This window comes from Tympanuchus pallidicinctus, unplaced genomic scaffold (assembly GCF_026119805.1).
Source record: "Tympanuchus pallidicinctus isolate F22 unplaced genomic scaffold, pur_lepc_1.0 scaffold1, whole genome shotgun sequence".
Lineage (NCBI taxonomy): Eukaryota > Metazoa > Chordata > Aves > Galliformes > Phasianidae > Tympanuchus > Tympanuchus pallidicinctus.
Window position 1 is genome coordinate 82171402 of NW_026294618.1, and position 27104 is coordinate 82198505.

At 37.8% G+C, this 27104-nt stretch overlaps 1 protein-coding gene and 1 long non-coding RNA gene across 3 annotated transcripts in view; one reads left to right on the forward strand and one right to left on the reverse strand.

The window, feature by feature from the left end:
* The window catches only part of RBKS (ribokinase), a 66292-nt gene that overhangs the window by 36916 nt on the left and 2272 nt on the right, over positions 1-27104 (reverse strand). The window contains exons 2-5 of one of the 2 annotated variants that reach the window (XM_052683357.1): positions 12637-12697; positions 10714-10846; positions 5774-5837; positions 2980-3042 (exon numbers count right to left, since the gene is read on the reverse strand). In XM_052683357.1, the coding sequence (XP_052539317.1) occupies positions 2980-3042; positions 5774-5837; positions 10714-10846; positions 12637-12668 (292 nt within the window). In that variant the 5' untranslated portion in view covers positions 12669-12697. The remainder of the gene's footprint in view (positions 1-2979; positions 3043-5773; positions 5838-10713; positions 10847-12636; positions 12698-27104) is intronic. The other variant, XM_052683348.1, reaches the window with a different exon arrangement.
* Positions 12628-26404, forward strand: LOC128080811 (uncharacterized). Its single transcript, XR_008206897.1, has 3 exons — positions 12628-13062; positions 15422-15509; positions 24613-26404. It is a non-coding gene; the product is annotated as an uncharacterized LOC128080811 (long non-coding RNA).

Here is a 27104-nt window from a genome sequence, read left to right on the forward strand (position 1 = left end):
AATGGCAGCATCAAGTCAGTACCAGATATGGACAAAGCTGCAATAAGCTTTAGACATAATTAAGTAAAAGAAATTATTCATAAAGAGTTTTTTTCCTTCTCTACATATATACATAAAGGTCCAGTACATCTCATAATTTTATGGAGTTCTTACGACTCAGTAAAACACCATTAGCAGAAGGTGTGGTTAAGTGATAGCTGGTGGAAAGAAAGCAAGCTGAAAGAAGAAGCTGCAGTTCAGTGGTACAACGCACCTCAAAGAAAACATGTTAAGAAAACTGGCTTGAGGTACCAATTTTTCTCCTTGAGAGTAGAAGTACAGATTAGAAGTACACAGAGTCCCAGAGTTGAAGATTGTGTTTGATCTAAACCTATCTGAAAAGGAAGTCATATAAAAGAAAGAACTTGACAGGAACACCAGGTTCCAGAAAAAAAGTGCTGTACAGATTTTTGAGACCAGCCCAGAGTGAATCTTTTACAGCATCTCTGGGTTGTACATTATCCAACACTACCATAAACTTGTTAAACATCTCCCCGCCATTTTGAATTAAAGCATGATTTAACCTTTCTTTCACTGAAATGACACTGTATTGTCTCCAAATATAATGCATTTTTGAGAATATAAAATGCACTTGATAATTTTCCATTTTTTAATTATTTTGCCAATTAAAATAATGGTTGAGTTACATCTGTGTAACTCAGCAAAAATCTTCCCAGAAATTCAGCAGCAGTGCTGGACAGACAGACACAAGTAATGCAAGGGAATCTCTACTTCAGAACCTCCTCTGATTCTGGTTTCATTGGTTTTCTTTTCCTCCATCATAGTATGCTCTCTCTATTTGAGAATCTCTCCCACTTCCTCCTGTGATATTACACTGTTGATTGCAGTTGGTATTTTCTGTAAGTGTCACTACTTGTAAAGAACTGGTAAGATGCAGGTGAGGCACACAAAAATACAGCAATTAAAACATCATGATTTAAAGCAGTATCTATGTTTTCTATTTGCTTCTCATTATCTTAACACAAACCAAGGCCCCCTGTCCCCCCTACACACCACCAAATGCTTCCCTTTTACATATAATTTGAGCTTGCAGAAACTGTTTCACATGGGTCTGCACTGACTGCTGTGATGTCTCAGCTACGCCAGCTCAACTACTGTGGTAAAGCATGCATGTGTAGACAAGCCCTTTAAAAAGTGCGGTAAAACCTGTTTAGGTCAAATCAGCCAGGTTTCTAAAAGAAAAGAAGTGTCTCTTGCAACAGCAAGCACATAAGTACTGCTATTTTATTACAATTTACTCAATTCAGGCGCCAGATGGTTTTAGACAGAAGCAACAACCAGAACCATTACCAATTCTGTGCATCTGTTTGCTTTACAGCGCAGTTTTGACCAGGTTTGTAACTAGATTTTAAATTAAATCTGAGGCCAGTGGTAACTTAATTTAGGATTTTTTGTAGTTTCTGAAAGAAACAAACTACATCACATTATGCATTATTCTGTTCACTATTCTGTTCTGTGAGAACCACAAGACTATCAGAGATCGTTCACACTAACACTTAAGGTTAACCATGTGACACTGAACAATCAGTTTCCCTTTCCTAATGCTTGTACAGGTTTTAAATCCACAAGGTGCTTTTGTTTCTTATCCTTCAGAAATTAATTTCTACTTTTTCCAATCTCAGCCATGGTTACCTTAGCTGGCCATACATATTTAAGAAATACTTAGATTGCTTCTTATGCAGTCATTCTGGATAACAGACCTAGAGCCAGTTATGCACAAAGCTGTGAGGCCTGGGAATATGCCCTACTGGATTCTCACTGTCTCACCCATTTACAGTGCTTGCAGTAGTGACTGCATGCAGCAAAAGAAAGAATGCTTAAGATCTGTGATAATTTACCTGCTAATCCAAATCAAGAGAAGGCAGGTATCCAGTTTATTCAGTGTATTAGAGCTACCTTATTCTTGAATTAGAGCTGTCATGCATTTGATTAATCTTTCTTAGGCAAAATTAAACTCACATCTCCAACGAGTTTGCTTAATTTTCCTGAATGTTCCTGTGTAGACTTGCCTTTAGTCCCCATTCCTTCCCAGGTTTGCTCCTGGAGCGAATAGCCATGTTTCCTTCACCCTCTTGAGCTGTAGCCCAGTGTACCATCAAGCTACATAGGAACTTGTTAAGTTGATGTGTCAGCTAAGCTGCGGTACCTGTTCAAGTGAAGGCTATTAGTGCACCAAAAGTGAATTAATTCAGTCACACTTAATCTGTTATGTTTGCATAAACATTATTTATCCTGTGCTCTAAAGTTTTATCTAGACTCAAGTGCTTTTCCTAAGAGTTCTCAGTCATGGTTTGCTTGAAGAAAATATAAAAAGAAAGTTTTCAGAAGATAGTTTAGCAGACTTGAAGAGGAATATGAAAACATAACCCTTCTCTCCTTCTTCCCCTGCAACATGAGAGCAAAGGAAAACTAACGCGGGGAAAAACAGATTTGCTATTTAATCGTGTATTCAACACTGCAGATGCAGCCTGGGATCAAGAATTGCAGTAATATTACAAGAATAGCGTAAATATTTCTACTAATACTAAGGACAATTATATTTTCTGATTCAGAGCATAATGATTCATTCAGTGTACTCAGGAGGCAAACTTCTCTCACGGCAGAAGTGCTAAGCAAGTCATAGAGGAAAAGGAAAGCTTCAACCTCATTCTGATGCACTTTCTCCTGTGAACAATGTGAAACTGGATAGATCAGCTGGCTGGTTGAATTATGGCCATCGCATTGCAAGTATAGGAGTCTGATTCTGATGCTGTTAGGCATCTCATTCTACAAATTTGCAATAATGTATGAATAAGACCATGAAAAAGATGAAAGATGTAAAAAACTAATTCCACAGTTAAAAATGACAAGTCAAAGATGGTATTTTTTGAGGCAGTAGAGACATAATGAAGAAGACAACTCTGAGTAGAAATAATGTACCTTCACTGTTGACAATTATTGAAGCAGTTCCAGTAACAGCATCTGCAGTCTGACCTACAAATGCTAAGAAAGGGAAAAGTTACAGCATGCATTAGTTCAATACATCACTTTCAACCAATAGCATGTGATTCAGTTTAATTGAATTAAATCTAAAACGAACTCATAACCTCCAGCAATTTAAAAATGCTAATTACTCTTTCATGTGCAACAATGCCAGAGAAGCTAACAAAAACAAAAAGTGTTAATTTACACCCACAAAACAGAAATGTGAGTCCAACATTCTTTAATTTGGCTACATCCCGGCTTTAAAGAAAGCATGTTATTTATACAGCTTTCTCAGGCACTCTCTACTCCTACATGGAAGTATTTATTTTATCCAGTAGAACAATAGTCAAGGCTGGAGAAACCAAAGATATTAAAATAACACAGCATTTAATTCCCCATACATTTGCATTTTCAAGAGAAACATTAACACGTAGTATGAAGGCAGCGTGAGGCTATATGTTTCCTCTTGGCATTATTATTCAGATATCTAGAAGTTAAGCTGGCAGCACCGTCTGTTATAAAGATTGTTCAATATTTACTACTGTAAGAGCAGGTTTTCAGACGTCAGATAATTTGTCAAATATTAACCAGTGAGCCGAAAGTTTCCACCATAAGGGATTGTGTTAGGTAAAACCCAACACCTAACATCTGGTGTGGATGCCCCATTCCTGGAGGTGTTTAAGGCCAGGTTGGATGGGGCTCTGGGCAGCCCAGTCTACTATTAAATAATGAGGTTGGTGGCCTTGCCTCCTCGGTGGCAGGGGGTTGGAGATTCATGATCCTTGAGGTCTCTTCCAACCCTGCTCATTTTGTGATTCTGAGATTCTGTGAACACTATAGTAAAACACCTATCAAAGAAGTTCATTTTCTTTCCCTAAAAAGTGTATGCAAGAAAAATACACTATTGTATTTGAGGTAAATTCTGGTGACCTTTTGTTTAAGAAGCTCCATTATTTTAACATTTTAGAACACGGACCTGAGGCTGCTCAAGGGCTGGATTCTTTCTCAAGCGTGCTCTTTCTGGAAAATTTAAATACCTGTTCAAATTTGAACAAGGCTGTAAAAAAACCCATAACATCATGCTTATGCAGATCTGCTAAAGTACTGGAATTACTTGCCTTGAGGGTTCCCCTATCTAGCTCAGTTACATGGGTCAGAGCAGAACTTTTCTTGCAATTGTAGTTTCTTTTACCATGAGCTAGGTTTGCACATTAGAATTAAAAAGCAAAGACCTTGTGTCTTCTGTGCTCCTTGTGCAGAAAGTATGCTGCATGAGGAAGCAGTTAACTGGTCAGTTCAAATGCAGAAGAGCTAGCATTGGAGGGAGAGAGCCACACATCAGTAAAGATCTAAATGGTCTGAGCAGTACTGGTAGCTGGTTGGTTGTGCAGACAGAAAGAGTGGGGAAGTTAGGAAACAGAGTGAAACTGAAAAGAAAAGGGGTAAGGTGGTATATTAAGAAGTAGAAGAGCATTAAAAAAAAAAAGTCATATGACAAGGATCTAAGATATGAAGTGGACAGAAGCAGAGTTACAGCAAGGGTCCAGTAGCCATTATCCTTACGTATATAATTACAGGGATGGGCTAGATGTGGATTAAACTGGGATGAAAAGCAAGTCATGGGACTGACATACGATAGTCCTGTGTGAAAACATCTGTGTACACTGAATCATCCTTGCCTCCAAATCTTGGAATGCAAGCTGGGATCCAAGACTCAATCATTTAAATCAGAAAAGATGTAAGGTTGGCTGTGGAATATACCTTTTGATTAAGTGCTATGCATTATAATAGGGTATTTTTACATGATCAAAGACTTTATTCATAAGGTAGGCTTGCTTTGGATTGATTTATAACTAACAGACATTGGTTTTATGCTGTCTTTGCCTGGTTACTTGTGTAAGTTGGAAGATAAGCAAAGAATAAACTTCTGTATATATTTGTGAAATATTTAGATGCTATACTGATAAGCATAATAAAGGATTCCACAAAATACTAATAATTCTCCCTATAAAGTGAGACTTGAATAAAGCAATAAATGAAACTTGATGCTGCATATTAAACAGAATAAACAGAATACTGAATTGCCACTTAGTGATTTTATCTGTCCACTCTGTCCACACTGAAAGAGACAAGGGGCTTTAAACAAACTGTGATCATGTAGTTATGCAGCACACAGTAATACATTTACACAAGAGAGAGAATTAAAGTTTCAAAGGTGCAAAGATAATAGTATATTGTGAATGCTTAACTCTCCCTTTTACTGAAAGTCTTTCACTGTTGCTTTTTGTGTACAGATGTATTAATAAACAGCGGCCCATTTTAAAGAGCTGAAATGAAATGCACTGAGTTGACAAATGCATTTCTATTTTTTTTCCTTCTCTCCCAACATGAAATAGAGAAAGGATAATCCAACTGGATTTTTCAGTTTCTCATCAGGCGTTATCGCTATCAATGCCAGCCTAAACATATGTATAACAGTAAGTTATCTTCAAGTGACTTTTACTGATGCAATCATCTGAGACTTAGAGGTAATAACATTACATTTTATTTTTAGTGGTACAGCTGACATCATAAGTCCACCCATAATCATTCATTCCTCCCATTTGTGTCAAAACAATTATTTGGCGTTCTGAATGGTAAGACATACCCAATAAGGCAATTAAATTTGAAAAAAAAACACACACACATTTGCTATTAATTTTTAAAGCTTAGAAATAATTCAAAAGGCTTCTTTAAAGTAAAGGTTTACCTGTAGAAACATCGTTCTTCTTCAAATTTGCAACATAATCATTGCCAAAGGAATCTTTCCCAACCTGTACAAAACAAAAAAAGATTGGTTATCACATAGGCAGCAGAATGCTCTAATGCAATTTGAATAGAATATTTTCTATTTTGCAGCACTTCGTCTTATTTTTGGAATAGCATCCTGCAGATCTGTCCTTCTCTATTACACCCCTCCTCTACCCATGTCTCTGTTTTCAAGTTTCATTCTCATACAACCACTGTGCTCCCTTGAAAATGATACTGTCTGGAAGTGTTCTGAATCTTGTAGTCCTGGACCATTAGTTGGTTTTTAATTGACAACATTAGTAGCAACTTCAGTGTTCTTCTTAAGTACAGTTCATATTTGAATTTTCTACCTAGAGTTTTCTTGGTAGAAAAATATCAGTGATTATGATCTAGAAAGTGACTATAAACATGGCGTTTCTGATTTCTATAATTTCTCAGTACTGGATGAATTGTTTATGAATTCAACATGTTTGTTTTATCCAGCACCACCAGACACAGATGAGATGAGTTAGAGAATCAAGCTATACTCTGATGTTTTTCTAAAAGCAAGTTAAAAACCTTGTAATTTCAGTTGCACTAATCCTTTGAGATGAACAGATTTCTGCTTTCTGTTTAGTCAGAGTAATAAACATTTGTTTTGGTTACATTACACAAGCTGAAAAAAAGAAGATGAGGTATATGGAGGAAAAAATAGTCTAACTTAATGTCAAAAATAGTGTTTAGAATATAAAGCCAACATGGTTTTTAGTTCACCAATTTTAGCCTGTATGTCTTCAGCACTCACAGTTCATGCTCCTACTTCCAAGAGCAAGTTGTATATCTGAGCAGTATCAATGACTGACCAGTGATATCAGAAGTATTGTTTCCAGAGAAAGAACGTCATATTTCAGATAAGAAACCAAATGAATATCCTGGTCATCGTCCATAGATGAAGAGTCCCTGACTAATGACCCATTTCCCATAGAACAGCACTAATAGCTAAAGCTGTCTCTGAGTTACTACAAAGTACAAAGCAGCTGCCTCTGATGCCTGCATAGAAATTTGTCTAAATAGATAAAAATATGAATTCTGTCTATTAATAAGCTCTGAGAAGGCTTGAGTACTAACAGTGCTCAAATCCTACAAAAATCAAATCCTGCAATTTGGAATTCTAAAATTTGTAGAGTCACGGATGAGTGATTCTTCCCCTCACTTATTCTCTTGCATAACCATGTTTTGAAACATACTTTCATTTCTGACACCTTCTATAAGGGATTTTTATAAAGCATGATTAGAGTAGGTCCCAGTCTTTTACCAAAAGAGGACAGCAATGTAGATCAAAACAGTGTAATCAGATGAAATGCTTCTCTAGGAAAAGGGAAAAAAACAGTAACAATGAAAAGAACAAAACCAACATTTTCTTTAGTCACCGTGTTATATTCATTGTTTGCATATTAGAATATTTCTGACTAGAATAATTCTGCATATTAGAATATCTCTGACTACTCCCAGTTTGCCAGACAGGCATGCATCTTCTGACTGCTTTTGCTGGATGACTGTGGCCACCTGCAATTCAAGCATAAGTTGTGCTCACCTTTGTAGCCTAATGGCTGTACTATGGAAATGCATTCCACCTGATGGCGTCATCTTTTCCCTCCCTATCTGCCACAGAGCTTCTACAACAAATCTCAGGATTTGCTCAGTTATTTCAGCAATGAAGTATTTCATAACTATTTCCCGAAAGCTCAACTGAAACCAACTTCCTTCAGCTCTGGGACCTACATAACTGAAAGGCAGGCACCCCTTATTGTTCAACTATCACAACAACTGAGATCAGCCATGGCACTTTTGCTCACAGCAACAGATCTCAGAACTGGAGGGAAGCCCTTGGAGAAGTTCTTTTAACGTCCTTTTCCTCTGGAAACTTTTTTCCATGTTAGTTCATCAGCATCCAACCCTGTTAATCCCAATACGTTTGAAGGGCTTATCTTTCCATTCAGACTTTACCTCCGAGGAAGATAGAGTACTGGGAATCAGACTCATTTTAGATTAAAGGCATTCTTACTGACCATGTCAAATTATGTAACATTGTTTTCAACATTTTTTGTTTTTGCTCTAACGCTGCCAGACAGACTACTGGATAAACAGAAAACTAAATGTCTTACTCTGTTGACCACAGAACGTTATATGTGCTGAAGCAGCATTTCTTCTTTCTTGAGTTCTTAGCAATAGCAGTTAGACATGCATTATGGTCTCATGGTTTGCACATTAGCATGAGTGGAATTACATCAGTATTTTTCAACCTGGGTTCTCCTTGCTTACTATGTTTCCCATATGCAGCTAGGAGAGCTGGCTGGCATCATAATAGCTGAAAGAATCAAACTCATCTGTACCTGAAAATTAATTGCAACAAAAACGTATACTTCTCGACCATTTTTTCAATCTATTCTACATAAACATTTTTGGAGAGTGCTTACTCTCTCTGTTGCTTTGAGAATGGTTTTAAAGAAAAGTATGGTTTTAACAGAAAACACAAAAACAATTGGAGATAACCATCATAATCTGGTCTGTGTCTTTCATATATCTAAGTCCTTACAATTAAGTGAGCATTCAAGCACTTTCTCCTCAGTTGGGCTTACAGATCACCTAAAGAGATCACTACATAATGTGGTAGTCCAGCACTTTCTGAGTAAGAATGAAATGCAGCTGAGGATTAAGTAGAATTTAGTATATGCGTTATCAGGCTATGATACAAATGTCCAGTGACAACCACCCCAAATTGTTTGTCAGAAGTAAAACAGGACTTTTTTCAGCACATACAATGTCTTTCAGATAAACCTTCTTCCATGTTCTTAATCTAGGCTGCTTTGCAGATTTTTTGGTAATGACTGCCATGATGGTGACTTTGGACCCTCTCAAGACCGCTGTGCATTTTCCAGTACTGCAAAGGTGTTCTTATATGAACACAAGCAATTCACTTATTCTCTTAGATCCTCTAGTTCCCTGATGGCAATCTTGTATGCTTCCCTGAACCACTGTCTTTCTTGTCTTTTCGAAGCTGCATCTGTTCCATCAATATGTTGTTTTACTGTACCAAGCAAACTGAAGAAGGCAGTTTAAAGATCAATGCTATGATAGATATTGATAACCCAGAGTAACAGCACTCAATTCCACTGATTCTTAGGCAGGAGGTGGAATAATGTTTGCATTTCCACTAGTCGAACTTGGTATTTGGATTTAAAATTAAAATCAACAGCATTCTGTGCTACATATACGAAAGAAAGAAAGAAAGAAAGAAAGAAAGAAAGAAAGAAAGAAAGAAAGAAAGAAAGAAAGAAAGAAAGAAAGAAAGAAAGAAAGAAAGAAAGAAAGAAAGAAAGAAAGAAAGAGAGAGAAAGAAAGAGAGAAAGAAAGAGAGAAAGAAAGAGAGAAAGAAAGAGAGAAAGAAAGAGAGAAAGAAAGAAAGAAAGAAAGAAAGAAAGAAAGAAAGAAAGAAAGAAAGAAAGAAAGAAAGAAAGAAAGAAAGAAAGAAAGAAAGAAAGAAAGAAAGAAAGAAAGAAAGAAAGAAAGAAAGAAAGAAAGAAAGAAAGAAAGAAAGAAAGAAAGAAAGAAAGAAAGAAAGAAAGAAAGAAAGAAAGAAAGAAGAAAGAAAGAAAGAAAGAAAGAAAGAAAGGTTTTACGGAAATGGCATAAATGTGATTTTGGAAAGTAACTAGAAATCACTAAATTTTATTAGGAATGCAAATGGTTCCAGGAACATGTATTCACTGAACATAGCTTAGACCATTAAAAAATAAAACAAAATTCACACTTTCAGTGAAAAAAAACCTCTTTAACATTTAGCAGGAAATGTTAGCAGAGAATCATTGCCAATTCATCTTGTGCTAGAATCTGATCCCTGCTGAATGCAAAGATGATCAAATACTTTAAATATTAAAAAAGTACAAACATTGTCAGTATAAATTTAAAAACAACAGTAACAACAACAAAAAACAACAAAACAAACCCAATCAACAAATCAAACGAAAAACAGTACTATAGAACAACTAGAGATAATGACCCACAGAAGTGCTTGAAGGTATAATTCAGATTTATAGTTATCAATCTTTCACCTAAATATAAGGTTGATAAGTAGTGAGAAAGGTTTCCCTGAGATGTCTTTGGTACTCCACAAAAAACCCCTAGAAGCTGATGATCCAACAAACTCAGCATCCTCTCCCCACTATGGCAATAACAAAGTGCATCCAGGCCATCTGAAGCTTCATCTGCAGATAGTATGGGTTAGACAATAAGGCTACAAAGAGACAAAATTCAATATTACTCTTAATAACGATCACTCAAAACCAATAACATTTAATGGCAAAAATAAAAGAAAAGCACTGCAAAAATATAGTGTCTGCCAGGCAGAATCAGTCCAATGGTCTATTTATATTCCTTCCTGAATTTGTTACTATTTTACCAGTGTTTGTTTTTCATAATCAACTACAAAGTAGCTGGTTGACTGCAGTATCTAGCACCTGAATGTCATCATTGAAGCCCTGACAGTTCTAACAACAGGGAGCATAAGGACCAAGTTTACTTGAATTTTGAACATCTCTAATTTTCCTTAATTCTTCCTTTTGTGGTACATCAATTTAAATTTTGCAATCTTTATTTATGTGCAATTTCTGCCAGATCTCTAGCCAACTACTCTTTGGTTCTGGCAGCGTTTTTAGAACAGCCTCCTGATCATATTTCATACTTTAATTTATAGCTGAAATAAGGAGAAGAAGAGAGAATTAGAGAGGGATTTAAAAAAAAAAAATAATAGAAAATAGCAACAACAACAAAAAAGCTCTTTTCTGTTAGACAACCAAAGGTTTTCTGGAATTTGCATGAACATTTTGTTCAGTTGCAGTCCAAGAGCAAGTCAGCGCTTACCTTGCAGATCAGAGAGGTCTTGGCCCCAAGTCGAGCAGACTGGACACACTGATTGGCTCCTTTCCCACCAAAACCAATGAAAAACTTCTGTCCCAGGACAGTTTCTCCAGCTCTTGGCAATCTCGTGGTAAAGCTATTCCAATTTAAAGCAATATTTACATACATTAATGACTGAAAATAGCAACCATCTTCAAAATAAGAGTTACATTCTTACAATTTTAAATGGTCCAACAGCCACTCAATATGAACATCAAAGACTAGAAAGTCCTTTTAGGGTCTCTATTCCACAAACCACCAGTTTATGTTTATTCCTTATATGCCACTCAGTCAAGCTGCTCATTTATTACTTTTACTTTACTTAGTTTATTACTTAAACTCAAACTTAATTTATTACTTAGGATTGCATTTCTGTTGTTTCTGTTTCATGTTTCGACCAGAAAAAGAAGCAGTTGATGCCTGACTGGGATTCCCCAGTCTTAATTCAATACAGATACATAATAAATCTATAGGTCTTACTGTTCATGTTGTTTTACTGCAACATTCAGCTCACCTTTACACACTGTTCATTTAACTTCATTACATCTAATTATATACTCTTGAACCACCCTAAGTAATTTTTCACTTTGTTGATGTTCACACCCCTGAAAATTGTAGATCATTATCAAAGCTTTCCTCCCTTCTGCTGTCACTCAGCAGTGACTACTCTCCCTTTTAAATCAAACCCTACAACTCCTTAGCATTTTGTTGCTTTTGAACTGACTCCAATTACACTGACATCTTTCTGAGGATGGGTGCCCAGACAGAGGAGCACTAATACAGGTGGAGACCCATGGGGGATGTATTCAAGACAGTTCAGTTTCGTTTCCATTTTGAAAAACAACAAAGTAGAATCGCAATGTTGTTAATGCCATCAGACATTTTGCTATCTCCAGAAAAAGTTGAAAGAAAGAAAACACTCCCCCAAGACAACGGGGGAGAAGTTCTCTGAATGCAAAGCTACACTTGCCACTTACTTTTCCCACTTCTATTAGAAATACAGAACTCAGAGCTGTGTTTACGACACTCAGATTACCCAAATTTCTGCCTACTCAAGCCATGCATCCCAGGGATACATGTTAAAAATGTAATTCCTACTATCTCCTAAGCTACAAACAAGCTCACAACAAGTGTAGAACAAAGGCCTTCTGCAAGGTAATTCAACCTGTTCAGCCCACATGCAGGTAGCCTGAACCAGCTGCCAAAAGTCTGAAGGGAAGAAAGAGTCCATGGGCAAAGGGGAGTTTGCAGGAATGCAGAGGAATCTGTCCTAATAAGCAAGATTCACTTCACCTCTGTTTGTCATTTTCTAACATTCTGCCAGTAAATCTTAGAACAGCTTTAAAATTGCCAGCTCTCCAATTCAGAAAAAGGTGACATACTTCTACGCTAGTAAGTCACTACTGATTGCTGCCTGAAAAGGACATGAGGGATGCGTTCATGTTACTCTCAACTTTATACAGCAAATTTTAGGGCAACTTAGTGTTTACAAAACCTTAGTGAAGTTAATGCCAGAACACAGCCATACCAAATGAAAGTTTTCAAGAAAAAGCAAGCACTTTCTTCTTATTAACTTTCAGTTTTCAACATCCATAGGTCCAATGTTAAGAATCACAATGAAAATGAAATCTAAACTAGTGAAGCTACAGAAGTCTTTAACTCCCACAAGATTTCTGCTCTGAGGCAGCTGTTATGGGTCTGTCCCTCAGCAGTAGTTACAGTTTCTGAAGATATGCAGTTGGGATGCAAACACTAATTAGGGATGTTTGCTAACACAGCACCCCAAGTTTCTGTGTGAGGGTAAGGTACCCATTCAGCAGGTTTTCTTGTATGGAGGACCAGAAAGAAACCCCAGAAAGACTCACAAGTACAGCTACTGGCACTTACTTTGTTTCCAGGCACGTAGAACCGGGTAGCATTCTGTTCAGAAATGTTTAAGGCATTTTAACTAAAAATGTAATGGTGATTTATAATTATAAGTACCTTATATATATGGAAGGGGTTGGTAAATTAAAGCAGTTTCCCACAGCAGCCTCTGGCAGGCTGTTTACAACAAAGAGTAACTAACATTTGAGGGAACAAAGTGTAATGATAGTAGTAATGAGCAAGGTATATTAATAGCAACATCTATAATTTATTGCTATTTTCTCTATTTTATGTGTCACTGGAAGCCAAAATAGTGATGTGGACCGGAGAATGAAGGTCACAAAACTCAGACAAGGAAGCTCCTGTTTGGTCACGGTCGGGCTTCTGCATGCATACTTCCAGAATTATGTGTCACTCAGCAAAGAATAGATGTTATGCTCAGCCTTGGTAAGCAATAGTAATAGCAGCTCTTGTACAGCTCATTTCTTTGACAGATCTCACTGTACTTTAAAAAGCAGAACAACATTGTTATTCCTGTTTTGTGGGTGTGAAACTTAGGCAAGTCATTTTGCCTTTTTGTTCCTTGGGTCAGTCAAGAAGCCACTAACAAAACCAAAAGCAGAGATGAACTCAATCCTCTAGCACACACAGTCTCCTGATTTCAATTCTGCACTGAGAAACCGGTATCAGGTCTCAGTTCATGTTCCTTCCTTAGGGTGCTTTAGGAGATTTATAGCTCGTTCTAAATAGAATTTGTTTCTTCAAAATCCTCATGTATTTTTAGAGAAAGATGAACAATTGTGACATCCCAGCAGGCATCTGCTAACGCTGCTGCTTTGAGATCACATGTATTTGTGAGAAGCACGTTCACCCATACATATTCTAGTCAACAGTGGCTAGACCACGACTTGATTCTTCTTGCAGTTATGTTGGCATCAGCATGCAACTCCAATGAAAGCAGCATAATTACACTGATGAAAAAACAGGCTCGGTGAGGTGAGGATCTGTGCATCAGTGTTTCAAGTAGGACAGCAAAACAACTGCCTGTGGGAATCAAACAGCTTGTTGAAGACGGGAAGATGACCTTTTTTATTGCTTTGATGAAAAGGCACAAGGCAAAGGGCAAAGGATCAAGTTGGAACAGTGATTTGTAATTAGCCAATTTTAAAAATAGGCTAACAGCCTAGGTAAGAACATGCAGCGAGTTCCTGTAGCTCACTGTAAACAAAAAAAGCCACCCTCATTGCATTTCAGGCACAATCACCAGTCCTTTCAGAACAATTCTACACTCCAGAAGCCTATTTTTATCTTCTGTATTAAAACAAATTCAAAGTACTGATCTATATACATAGCCTGAAAGTTTCACTTTCACTGACATAGGTATTCAACACTTTTCTCTTATCATTTAATTCTGCAACTGCACTAACTTTCAGTTCAGATCAGACTACTTTAATAAGCATTTCAGGCTTCTGTTATGAGCAGGCAGTGATGACTAATTTGTATAAGGAACCCTATAAATTCTTGGCTTATTGATGGTGCCACAAAGAATACTCAGAATGGCCTAAAAATGATGAAACAGTCAGTGTTACTCCAAAACTAGGCTACATAAGTTAATTAGAAAAATTGTCACACTGGTTTTCAGAATTGTTACATAAAGTGTTTTGTAAAGCTATTTACAACTTTGGCATAATTTGAAAACACTGACATGAAAAAAGTAGTTTAAGTTGCTAACTAACAGACTGCTCTTAGCTTATGTGTCAAATTCTCCACAGCTTTGAGAGGATAAATGGTGTAAAGGATATTGATCTCATGTCTTATGAGCAACCAGAAACTCAACGCGAAATCCCCCAAGACCTATTAGATGGGGAAAAAAAAAACTATAGAATATATTTTGCAAATCGTGCACAGTAATACAGATCATGGAGGAACTTTCAGACTAAAACATCCTGAAATGCTTTGGGCTACAAATAAAGGGATATAATCACTCAAAATGTCAACAGTTTTAACAAAACAATATTTAAACGTAAGAAACACACAGCAGCATTACCCACAGTTTTTTGTGGGAAATGAAGATTCTTACATCCAGCTATGCTTCAGAGGTTTGGCGTAAACAGAAGTACACAAATAACAATTTCACCACTGCATTAACTTTGATCCTTTATCTAGTGTGTGCCACAAGTTCTGTTAAAGGCTAGAGCTGGTTAGCACTTGTGTTTTTAGACAGATATCCCTTAGGACTGGTGGCACTGGGAAAAGAACAGAACCTTCCACTACATCAGTGATGCACTGAACCAGAGGAGAAATGCAACTAACTGAGTTATGAATGCCACTTTCCACAGTAGTCTGGTTTTCTTGAACAGTTCCCATCTAGCAGCAACTAGATCACAATCGGAAATATCGTGTCTGAAGGAAGGAGGAAGGGAAAGGGAACAATGCACATAAGCAGTATTTGCATAAACTAATCTTGAAATTAATCATGGTTTGCTTCCGATTCCTGATGCCTAACCGGTGTCTGTTTGGTGCTTTCAACATGTAAAAATATTACAAAGGTACACTATTACTGTCAGCTTCAGCTGATACAGAAGCATTTTCCCAAAGTTCACTGTGCATTCATTGTGCCAGGCTGGATGTGGCTCTGGGTAGCCTGGCCTACTGGTTGGCGACCCTGCACATAGCAGAGGGGTTGAAACTAGATGATCATCGCAGTCCTTTCCAAAAGAGGCCATTCTATGATTCTCTGATTCTCTGATTACCCTTATTGCTTACAGAGTTCACTAACGCCAAATGTTTTGTGTTTTTTCCATAGGTCGTTTTAATTAGCATCAGCAAACTGACCCATGCCGGTGTCCAGCAGGCAGGGTGGGCCAGATCATGTTGCCAGGACTGAGGAGGGGGTGAGTGAGGGAGCAGCAGTACTGCCTTCCCTGTGGCCATAGATGCATGCTGCCCTGTGCCACTGATACTGCCCTGTCTGCTGAAAACGTGGGATGCTTCACAACCAGGGCTTTGGTCATAGTACAACATACTTGGTTCTGTACGAACGTTGAAGAAAATCATAAAGTCTCAGATTATTTCTGGGAAACAACGTGGTTTTAGCATGCATGAGAAAAAGAAAAAAAAAAACAACAAGATGTATGTCAATGTTTTTCTTTTGAAGAAAAAGAAAAGAAAAACAATATTCTCATCAGGCAGTTCAGAGGGGAAGAGAATTTGTATGTTAGATGAGATATCACGTTATCTAAGAGGACTGTCATTTACATAGTATCTAAAGAATATTTAAACACCTTTTTTTTCTCCTGAAGAACAGTGAAGATAATCAAGGGTATGAAAAAAGTAGCAGAAACGATGCATTTAAAGGTATTTTAATGAACAGGAATATAATGTAAAGGCTTAGAATTTAGCTTTGATTCTGCTCTCTTTGAATCCCTGAATAAAACTGGCTCTTTTTCCCCTCCTGGGAATTCCCTGAAATGGGGAAAATCCCTGGGAGATTAGAGTAGGTGTAGCTAGCCACTGTCTAGTACATACAATTTACTGGGCTTTCATGCTCCTCAGAGCCGAACAAATACAAAGGAAAGAACAGCTCTTGCCTCTAACTAGGAATATTAGTACATCATTGTGGTGAAAAAGTCTCAGACCTCTTTTGGATCTGGCGTAATATTTTGGTTTAGCCTCAGTCTCTTTTGTCTCACTTAATTTTTAAAGATTTGAACATGTACTATGGGAAAGTATCCATAATATGGAGACAAAAAGACCACAATTCTTTTCAAAATCTGATGTTCTTGACTCCTTCTTGCTTTCATCCCTTTTAATAATCCACTAAAGCATCTTATTGGAAGGTAGAAAACTTTCAGAATTATGAAGAGATTACCTCAGGAATGCAGTTAACTACAGCTTGGTTTAAATATTGGGCTATTCAGTTCTAGGTTTTAGTCTCACTTCAGACCTCTAAACTGAAAAAAATTAGAGATAATTGGAAATAATAGAAAATACTCCATGTATTCTTCCAACTATTTCCCTGAATATGACAAGTCTTTCTTTAAAAAAGTTCACTTTTCATACTACTCATAAAATTGGCTACCATTTCTTGGATGGTCTGGGTTCTCTCACTAGGACACGTAACAGTGTAATAAGAGTATCCAAACTGGTACCTGGCAAAATAATTGATGGCTAAAGAGCAATCCTTTCACAGGCCAGTGCTGAAGTACAGTGGCAGTGTGAGATATAAAAACTTTACCCATCTTACATTCTGAAGATCTTGCTAAAACTTGCTTGATTTTACATAATTTACAATCTGTCACCATGACACAAATGATGAGTTAGTGCAGAGCAGCAGGAATCTTTCCATCCAGTTTTGTGATCAAAGAAACACATGCATTTTATTAAATACATACATATATGTTTTCTAAAGGCAGATTATTTCGTAGATCTCATTACTGAATGGGTCAATAGTTGAACTGACACAATGGTGAACATCTCTGGCAAGTGAAAAATTTAAATGAATGGCTGAGGAGGGCCACAAAAGTGGCACCTTCTTATAAGAGCTTTACCTCTTCCAAAATAATATTGTGCAATCACACTCAGCTTAAAAAGACCAAAACACACAACATATAGAAGGAGAATGGATGTACATAGCCCTCCAACGAGGATTTTAATGAATGTTTCTTCTGACTCTCTGTACAGGGGTAAATTTTGCCCTACTAGATCTTAAAAGATGGAACAAAGAAGGCACTCAGATGAATATCCTGCAGCTGTTAGAGTAGCACGCTGTAGCGCACGTCACTGAAATGACATCATCAAGAGATCAGAGTTCCTAAATTATACTGGAGAGTTGAAAGTTTCAGAACAAAGGAAAAAGCTTTTCCTGGAACAGTAAGCCTTTCCTCACATCTCCAGCAGTTAACTTTCAGGGAAAAGGTGGGCACAACACCGGCGATGTAATTCCGAACTGGATGCTCAAAAGAGATTAAAAAATGCATGAATCTAACCTGAGATATTTAAGCCTCAGCAAACGTTCCATCACTTTTACAAAACATCTGTTTTGTATTTTAAAAAGATTGTGGGAATTTTCAAAATTACTACTCTCTAACTATTATTTCCCTCCCACGTTGTTCTTCATTGATACCTCTCTATTACATTATTTTTGGAACTGCAGTTACATAATTATTTTCAAGGCAATATGATGATGATGTTAGAATAGACTGTTTCCAAAACGTGCTGTTCTTACCTAGCACTGCAGAAGCCTTCCTGCAGTTCCTATGCTGAACAGAACACTGTAACTTCATAAAATACCAGGCTTAAAGCAGAAACCAAACAGAAAAAAATCCCACAAAACAAAATAACCTTTGCAACCCAAGCAAAGAGTGATCTTTACATGCCTCTGAATGATAAAGAAGACATATGTGGCCTAGATAGGTCACAGGGTCCTAGTTCTTGTCAGCATAATTTCTTATACAATGGTAAATCAACAAAGTAATCCATGCTTCTGTTTCACTCTCATGCAGAAAAAAATATCAGCTGCTGATCTCCCTAAAGTCCTCTCCTCTGTTTATTCTCCTTCCTGCTGTGCCACCCTCCACATTATTTATGGCATTTTGTACACAAGCGCATTTGCTTCATGAACTACAATACTAAAAGCAGCATCATAGATGTGTTTTCACTACATAGTTATCAAGATGAAGTAGTACAGTCTAAATACTATTTGTGCTCCCCAGTAAAAAGTTGCTCTAAAAGCTTGTGGCCAAGACAATAATTTTGATAAAGTTTTTCAATAAATTTTTAAATACAGTGTTTCCTTCAGAATCCACGTGGGTCACAACTGAAAAATGTAAGCAAAAATTTAGTTTACATACACTTAGGCAATTTATCAATAAATGTAGCCAACATATTTAAATACACCAAAATCCTTCAGTAGCTAAGTTTCTGCTTTGAAGCTAGCTTACCCTTGATTCACCAATAAACAAAGCTATACTTTAAATTCCTTCTCATCATAAAGGTGTCTACTAGAGTCTTCTATTACAGCAACATTAAAGCTTGTGTGGCAAAGACAAGAATTGGCAGTGTACAGAGGGTGCTTGCCTTTGTCATGGTTAACTCAGTCACGGCAGGTAGGAATCTCCTCTGCATTTACCTTTTTCACAATTTAAGTTTTCTGCGGAAAAGTAGATCTCTAAATATCAGAAAGATGTGAATATCAGAAAGTGAGGCACTGAAATAGATTGCCCGGAAAGAGGTGGTGGATGTTCCATCCTTGGAGACATTCAAGGTCAGACAGCACAGGGCTCTGAGCGCCCTGAAGTAGCTGTAGGTGTCCTTGATCACTGCAGGGAGTTGGACTAGATGACCCTTAAAGGTCCCTTCCAACTCAAACTATTCTATGATTCCATGTAAATCTGCATAACCCTGGCTTGCAATACCTGCCAACAGACAACTCTCAGGTCTCCAGTAATGCCCACGATTTAACGAGCAACAAGGAATGAAAACTGACGGATTATCTGCTCATTTTCACTGCCTCTATATGGTGCACTGCTGAGCCCTAGCAAAACCACCAACTGCTTTTCCCACCAGGTCATTCTTTACTTAGTTCTATCTGGCCAAAAACCCAACAGATTGAATAATAGTAGGATGTTCCCAATAAATAATACTAACGGGATCAGGGAATTAGAAGGAAGGAGGTATGTTCATTCTCATTACAGATGAGAACATGAGAAATGCTTGTTTTTCCAAATAAGTAATGAATTTGATTTGCCTTTCATATTCCTTCCCATCTTTTATTTTCAGCAATGACCAACGCACTTTCTTTTTGCTGTGTATACTATCAAGTTTTACACATTTTAAATAAACAGGGAACTGAGAAGATAGATAGGAAGTATGGGAAATGATGGAGGCAGTAAATCAGCAAAAGGGAATTCTGATTCTTTGGAAGCAAAAGTTATTTATGGAAAGATGAGGGGCAGAAAAAAGAGCAGTACAGCAAACAAGTGCATTGCAGAGAGATAGCAACAAGAGGTGGAGATAAGCAAGGGAAAATCATAATGGTTCAGGGATGACATGCTACTGATCTAGTAGAGGGAAATAAAAGGAGAGAAAACGGAGTGAAGTCAGAAATGGAAAGAAGAAATAATAAAACCCATAAAGGAGTGCAGAACTGATATTTTTGGGGACATTACCACCTTCTTATTTTATAATTACGTGTCGGAAGGATCATCATGTTCTGCACCTACTTAGGCACCACACTGGTAAAAAACCTTTATGTATTTTCTTCAGGCTCAGTGTATACGTTGCTAGGCTTGGAGGGAACCAGGAATGTCAGCATCAAATAATTTACTGGAGCTTGATATAAGAGCTAACAACTGGAGCCTTATAAAACAAGCATTGAAACCATACTAGTGAACTCCTATGGAAAGAACAGCTCAGACAGCTCCTCTAGGCAACATCATATATATGCCTGCCTAGAGTGTTTTTACACAAATTTGTTACCATCAACCGTACGATCTTTATTGCAGCTTTTGATTTGTGCCAGCAGCTCTTTACTGTCAGGAGTACTAAAATTTACCCAAAGATATTTATGTCTAGAAATACATCTAGGAAAACAGTTATTTCCATTAATAGTACAGCCAGAAAGTAATTCATTAACAAGACAGAACATAACTATTCATCATATCACTCTGAGGCTCATTGGGGGGCAGAGGGATGGGGGGAAAAGAAAATACAAGAGTATCAGTGTTGAGTGTTAAAATATAATGCTTATCAGTTGTATGTATTGTGACAAATATTTTCTAAGGAATTTCTTTAGAAAATTTCCCTTTTGATTCAGTATTCTTGTATGGCAAAGATCTCCAAGCTAGAAGGACAAGATAGGTTATTTTAAATTGTCAAAAATAATTTCCAGTAAGAACAGGGAAAGTAACAACAACAACAACAACAAAACCTGTGGAATTTATATGGTAAAAGTATTCAGTGGGGCAAGAAATTTTAGATACATTAATAATCCAATGTAATATTCTATCTCCATCACTAGCATAGAGCAGGAGCCATAGGAATACCCTGAAGTACTGATGACAGCAATGCCCAGTGGATCACTGGTTTGGATTCTAATTATTTGCAACTGTACAGTACCCAGGAATTCTACAAAAAGCAAAAGATGACAGTTGTGAAATCTTTGAAGGGGGAATGTTATAATGTGAAGCAATGGCCATATGCTATTGTGAATTGCTGAGGCAAAATTACATCTTTCTGTAGCAGAAATTAACACAAATGCTTCACTCCTGATGTTCTTATTGGAAAAATGGTAACTAAGCTTTTATTCCAACAGCCTCCTTCCCTGATCATAATGTTATTAGTTTTTGACTTTTCACTTTCCTCAGAGATATCACTCTGGGTTTTCCAGGGGCAGATGAAGACACTCAGGTGGCTGCTCTAACATCAGCTGGCTGTATGCTCACTAAAAGCTGAGGCATATCAGTCTCAAAAAGACTGCACACAAGAGTTGTGTCTTTTTTTATTCCATTCCAGCCTGGCATTGCCTGGTTCTGTCTCCATGAACTTCAGTGAGAGAAGAAGCTCTTTTGTATTACAGCAACTAAGGTGGGAATAATTTCAGGAAGAACTTTTTCAAATACTAGACACTCAGTGGAAATGGACACACGCAAGTCTTTTATGTAATTGGGCTCAGCATTTTGAGATTTTCTTCTAACGCTCTGTCCCAGACTACTTAAGTAGAGATTTTAAGAGAGTTCAGTTCTCTTATGTGGGAAAGCAGGCGGGATGAAAAGTGCACAGGAGTCACATATTTCTGTAATTAAAATACATAACCATAACATGGCCACAAATTTTGGCTCATGTTGCAATATCTAGGATGATGACCTCCGTTCTCTGTCAACCTTTTTTCTCTCTCTCTATTCTTGCTTAGAAAATTCTACCTTCTTGACTTAAAAATTCCGAAGTATTTAAGTGATGAAACGAGTAAAGCTATTAACCTACCACGTGCATCTTCTAGCTTAAGCAGCTGTTATAACAGTGGACACTACACTGTAAATGAATGAACTTTCCTTCGCCATCAGTGTTGAAACTGGCCTCGGCTGTCACCAGACAATGAGAAACCACATACATACTCGGGAAGGTTCAACAAAGAGATTCAGCTACCGATAGCTGGCAAAGAAGGCACCCATTAAAAAGATGAGAAGACTGATAGGCACACTGCTTTACTTTTGTGGGTAGTGTCTAATAGTTTACTGACCTCGAAAGGGAAAAAATGCCAGTCTCGTGAGACTGTAAACTTGTGGTGCTGTGAATCAAAGCAGGGAGTAGTGCTGAACAACGCAGAACAAGGAGCACCGTGGTGCTTCAGATGAGTGCTCTTTGCACGGCAAGAACACAAGATGGAGTAGCTGACTTTCTTCTCCCACTTGGAAAATACACCCCAAAAACTTATCACCTGCTAGGATCAAAATGTTTCTGGATTCATTTACTCCATTACCCAAGTGAACTCTCTAGAGAATTAAGCAATAGTTTCCTTGCCTCATATGGACTAAACCTAAAAGCTTGGTAAACACTAGTTTTATCTCACAAACCATAATTTTTAATTGCTAACACACATAGGAAGGGCATAATCCTCCACTGATGATATCATAGTCTACTGCCATGGAAATGACTGCAGTACCATAAACACAGGTTTAAGATGACCTCATTTTAGTAGGAAAGAGGGAAATTTCAGTGGAATGCGAATGACATTGGGAGTAAGCACACAAAGATACTTTATAGTAAAAACCCTCTCTTACTTGTCATTTGAAATATGGAAGATGAAGGCAACAGCTAAAAGAGTGGCTGAACAGTGCAGGAGTTCTGCTATCCAAGCTGTATTACTCCCTCTGAATTGCTGAATACAGAGAGCCCTCTGAACTCACGTCAGGGTTCCTCTTCATAAACTCACTGCTCCAGACAGGAGTGAAATCCCTGCCCTGACAGGCTCACAGTTTAACCACATGAGCATGAACAAAGTAGGGCTATGAGAATACAGGGCAGGATCACAGAACAACATTGTAGCTGGAACGCTTCCTAGAATGAGTAAGTGCTTCAGAAGTGGGAGGAAGAGAACCATACAGTCTCTTGAAGCACACAAAATAACATGAAGTCAGAGGCAAATTCAGCAGTACAATCTCAATGTGGCAAGTGCTAAGCATCTTGGCATCGGCTCAGGAAAATTCATATATTTAACCTTCAGCTCTGAAGTAATCTGAGAGGCGTCAAACAACTTAAAGATTGGAAGTTGAAATTTGTGTGTAAGCTTTGTGTTGCTGAGAGCTAGGAATGCTGAGAGCAGTGTAGGACCCTAAGATGAAATGAGAAAAGAAGTTTGGGCTGAGAACAGGGAGTGGAGAAATGCAACAGGCGATAATGATCTCACTTAAGTAGAACCTTTCATCTTAAAGGATCTCAAAGCAATTTACAAACTTAAACAGACCAGACACTGCAGCTGGTAGGAACAGAAGCAGACATCTGGGAACTCATTCATGGGAAGGAGGAGGTAATAGAGGACTTACTGGGTGCTGTATCTTCCAAAGTGCTGTTGCTGGGAGAAGACAGCAAGACTAGAACAGAGATTTTTCCTAAGCCTCGCCAAGCAGCCATGTGAGAAAACTGCAGAAAACAAGCAGGCAGCTCTGCCTGAGCTGGCAGAAAGAGAAGCAGAAAAACAGGGGCTCTCTGGACAGCTGGGGAGCTGTAGCTGTTAGCATTGTAGTTCCCCTGCCTTTTTTCTCAGCCTCAGCTCTACAGCTTCTTCACACTTTCTGCTATAAAACCTCATGCCTATCATTTTGCCCTTTCAAAACCTTCCTTCAGTTTCTCTCCACCTTTTCTCTATCTTTCTACAAAGCCAAATCCCTTCACTTTTGGTCCCAGAACTCCAAAATCTTTTCCAAGTGCACAGTAGGGCAAGCAATGCTACTTTTTGATTCTGGGAAGACAAAGAAATTACTTCAAATATGGCATTTATGTAGTACAGGCCTGACTATAGTACTGTAACGAGCATTCTTTAGCTCAAAAGCACTACTAAATACATATTATTAAACTGAACTAGGTAAATCTAAAAATTAAGAATCATATTAGTTATTGTTGAAATGAAGTTACTTCTGGAAGGAAAGACATCACCTAATTACAGTACACAGTAGATTAGTACAAAAAATAAAGACACCAAATGAAACGGCAGAAGATTTCAATTAAATGGAATCCAGAAAACAACTCTTTTATTCCATTTAGATTAAAAAAAAACACTTTAATTTAAACGATGTAGTTTAACATCTGTATTTCCCAAGACTTTTGAAACTTACATGTTTCCAATAAAGAAGGGAGAAAAAGGGTTTTCATGGATAAGAACCAAAGACAAGTGTATAGCAGGTGTTCTAAGATGTCCAGCTCAAGCAGGACCCACAGCATCCTCTGCTACACAAACAACAGTTTGTTTCAGAAAGTGCCAGCTGGGATCAATGGTACACTGTCTCCTCCTCATGTTTTATAAACTTGGTTGCAAATGCAGCTCTTGTAATACATTAAAAGAAGTCATTGGTGGCCTCAGCTTAGATATCCTGTGTTTTTAAGTAAAATCCAGCCAGACATTTCCCCACCTTCTCTTCTTCAATATTTTATACTTTTTTTTTTTTTTTTGCTAGAAGAACTTTGATGGAAGCTCTTCAGGAGTGGAATGTAATTCCCAATAGTTTTAATACAGTAAAACATTAAACTGTGATGCATCCTGAAATAAACACTCCTATCTCAGGGGGCAGAGACAATTTCACATCAGTTTGCAGCATTGGAAAGCCTCCCCTGATATGAATGAGCTTTGTGTCAGTCAGGTCTTACATCAAATAAGCAGAGTCTGAGCTATTTTGGATACTCGAAACTATATTTGTATAGAACAACTTTATTCCTTTAGTCTGTTATTGAGAATTTCACCAACCTGATTTTTACTGTCAAATTTTATTTTTTTTTTCCCCCCAGGATGCAGCTTTCTTCTTGTAAGGCAAGAGAAGTCAAAGGGGATTTGTTCTAAACCATATTTGAGGTCTTCTATAATCAGGGCAGAACAACAAAGCACAGAGCCTGCAGATCTTACATTTACTATACATCCAAAACTTTGCTAGGTCAGAGAAGAAGACGAGGCTCTGAAATCAAGCCCAGATTTTTCACTATTACATAAAGCAAACAATTCACAGATGACACATTCTCTCATGCCTCGATGCCTTTCTCTGGATCCAAAAGATTAATTTCCTCAACTGGACTAAGCTTGTATTCCTTCACAGTTGTGCTTTCCCATGCTGCTGGCAACAGCAGATTGACTAGAATGAGGAGTGGCTGCTGCAGGGGAAGCATTACAGATAAAAACAAAAACACAAACGGAATGGGTTTGAAGGATTCTAGAACACTTTGCTGCTAGGAGAAGCTGAAGAGCAGAAAAAAATATAATGAAAGAACAGTAACTCTGAAACTTGGTGACTGCATGCATGAGAAACGGTGGCAATGAGAACACGTGAAAGACCTGGAAACAAAGCAAAGTTTTATGTGAGACTTTCCCTGCTACCTCAAAAGAAACATAAGAAAATTCCTTTTCATATCCCTGCAAAAAAGAAAAAGGCTGAAATTAGAGATCCAAGTATTGCACTTTAAAAAAGTACATACACTGCTTAAGATTATGGATTTCCAACGAGACAGTGAGTCATTTACTGCAGCACTTCAGCAGACAGTAGCCACCAGGAAAAGCTTAAGAGAGAGAGAAGGAATCTCATTCACCAACAGAGGTAACTTTGCCATTGTGCAAAAGCAGGGACTGTGCTCTGTTAATGAAGGTGATTTGACACCCCCATCAGACTCCTCTGGATGTTGATTCCAGATATGCATTTGTCACTGCTGTCCATTCTGGCAACACACTACTTTGTAGGTCAGTGCTTCCTCCACCAAGTCTTCTTCTAGTGAATGCCTTTAATAGGTTTGCTTGTTGCAATGACAATGGTTACAAGAGGGGGCCTGAAGCCCTACTTTCTAGTTCTGTTCCCTAGAGGAAATAAGCAATCTGAGAGAAGGATTAAGATCCACTGAAAAACTAAGACTTCAAATTTTGAACATCCTAACAAACATCATTTTCCAGCATTTGGGCTGTCGTCTCATTCTCTTGAATTCAAGCGAAAAACTGTTGCTACTGTGACTATCTAAAGACTTTTTCCATCTTACATTTTGTTCCTTGCTTTTGCTGTTTTCAATTCCCATGCCAAAGTTTCTCCTGTTTATTCTAATTGTTTTAGTGTGTCTGACTCTCATTGGTTTATATGTTTAGTCTTGTCCTGATTTAGTATGAATTAAAACACTGCCACGATCAGGCTGCAAATATGAGTCAGAACAGAAACTATTTAAATAATACTATGGATGGTACCCATCTGGCTTGATATCTAGATCATATAGAATAATGCTGTTTTTGTTTTCTGCTACTGTTGTCTGGAATTGCCAATGAAGTGTTGATTGTGATTGTGACCACAAGTATGTTTTGTTCCTGGTCCTGTTAAGCCAAAAGAGTGTGGTTTACTGCATGTATGTACGTGAGGTTGTTTTGATTATACTAAATTCACTTTAAAAAACCCACATTTTGCCACTGCAGCGCTACAGGACAATAAGAAAAGAATTTCCAATGAGAACAGTATTTTAAAAGCAAACCACTGGGCTCCTTCTTTTTAAAAGAATCTTAAGGGACGCTACCCTTTCTTCTGAATTTGATTATTTCTCAAAATTACATGTGAATACTGTTTTCAACTGAAGGCCTCCTTTCCTTCTCTCCTCACTCATTATGTAAGACTTAGCAAATTTCAGATTGCATATTTCACACAGAGGTTATGCTTCTTTAAATTACTTGTTTACTGTGTTGAGTAAAAACATTATATGGCAACTTTTTTTATTTGGTGAATCTCGTTACCATATGTTCAATGGTAGCTTCAGGCATATCATTTGGATTTTCAGTACCTTGTCTCTGAAGACCTAGGAATGCTTACCACTAAACACTTGCCACCCTCATTTTCTAGTTTTCCAGAAAGAGGGTGAAGACTGTATTCTGGAGGGCCAATGTTGCACCCTGTCAGTGCCTCTGGCAAAGCCTCAATGAGTATGCCTCTATTCTAGGAAAGACAGGCTTCAGTTCTAAGCAGTGAATAAGACTATCGACCACAATGTGCCCGAAGACGTGCCTGACCTCATAGTGCACGACCCTCATAGTTTATTCAGACTCTTCAAATGGGTGATAGACAGGCATGTAACACGTGAGCACTGCTCTCCGTGTCTTTTCCAAACTAAAACATCAGCATAAATGACAGACAAGTGGATGAAAACCTGACGTTCTTCTGTTCCTGCTGAAATGAACCCATACTATATATGGCTCCCCCTACATTGCAGACATAAAGACAGCTAAGAGAGACTCCTAGCATGAATTCCAATCTGGTAGTTTTTTTAAT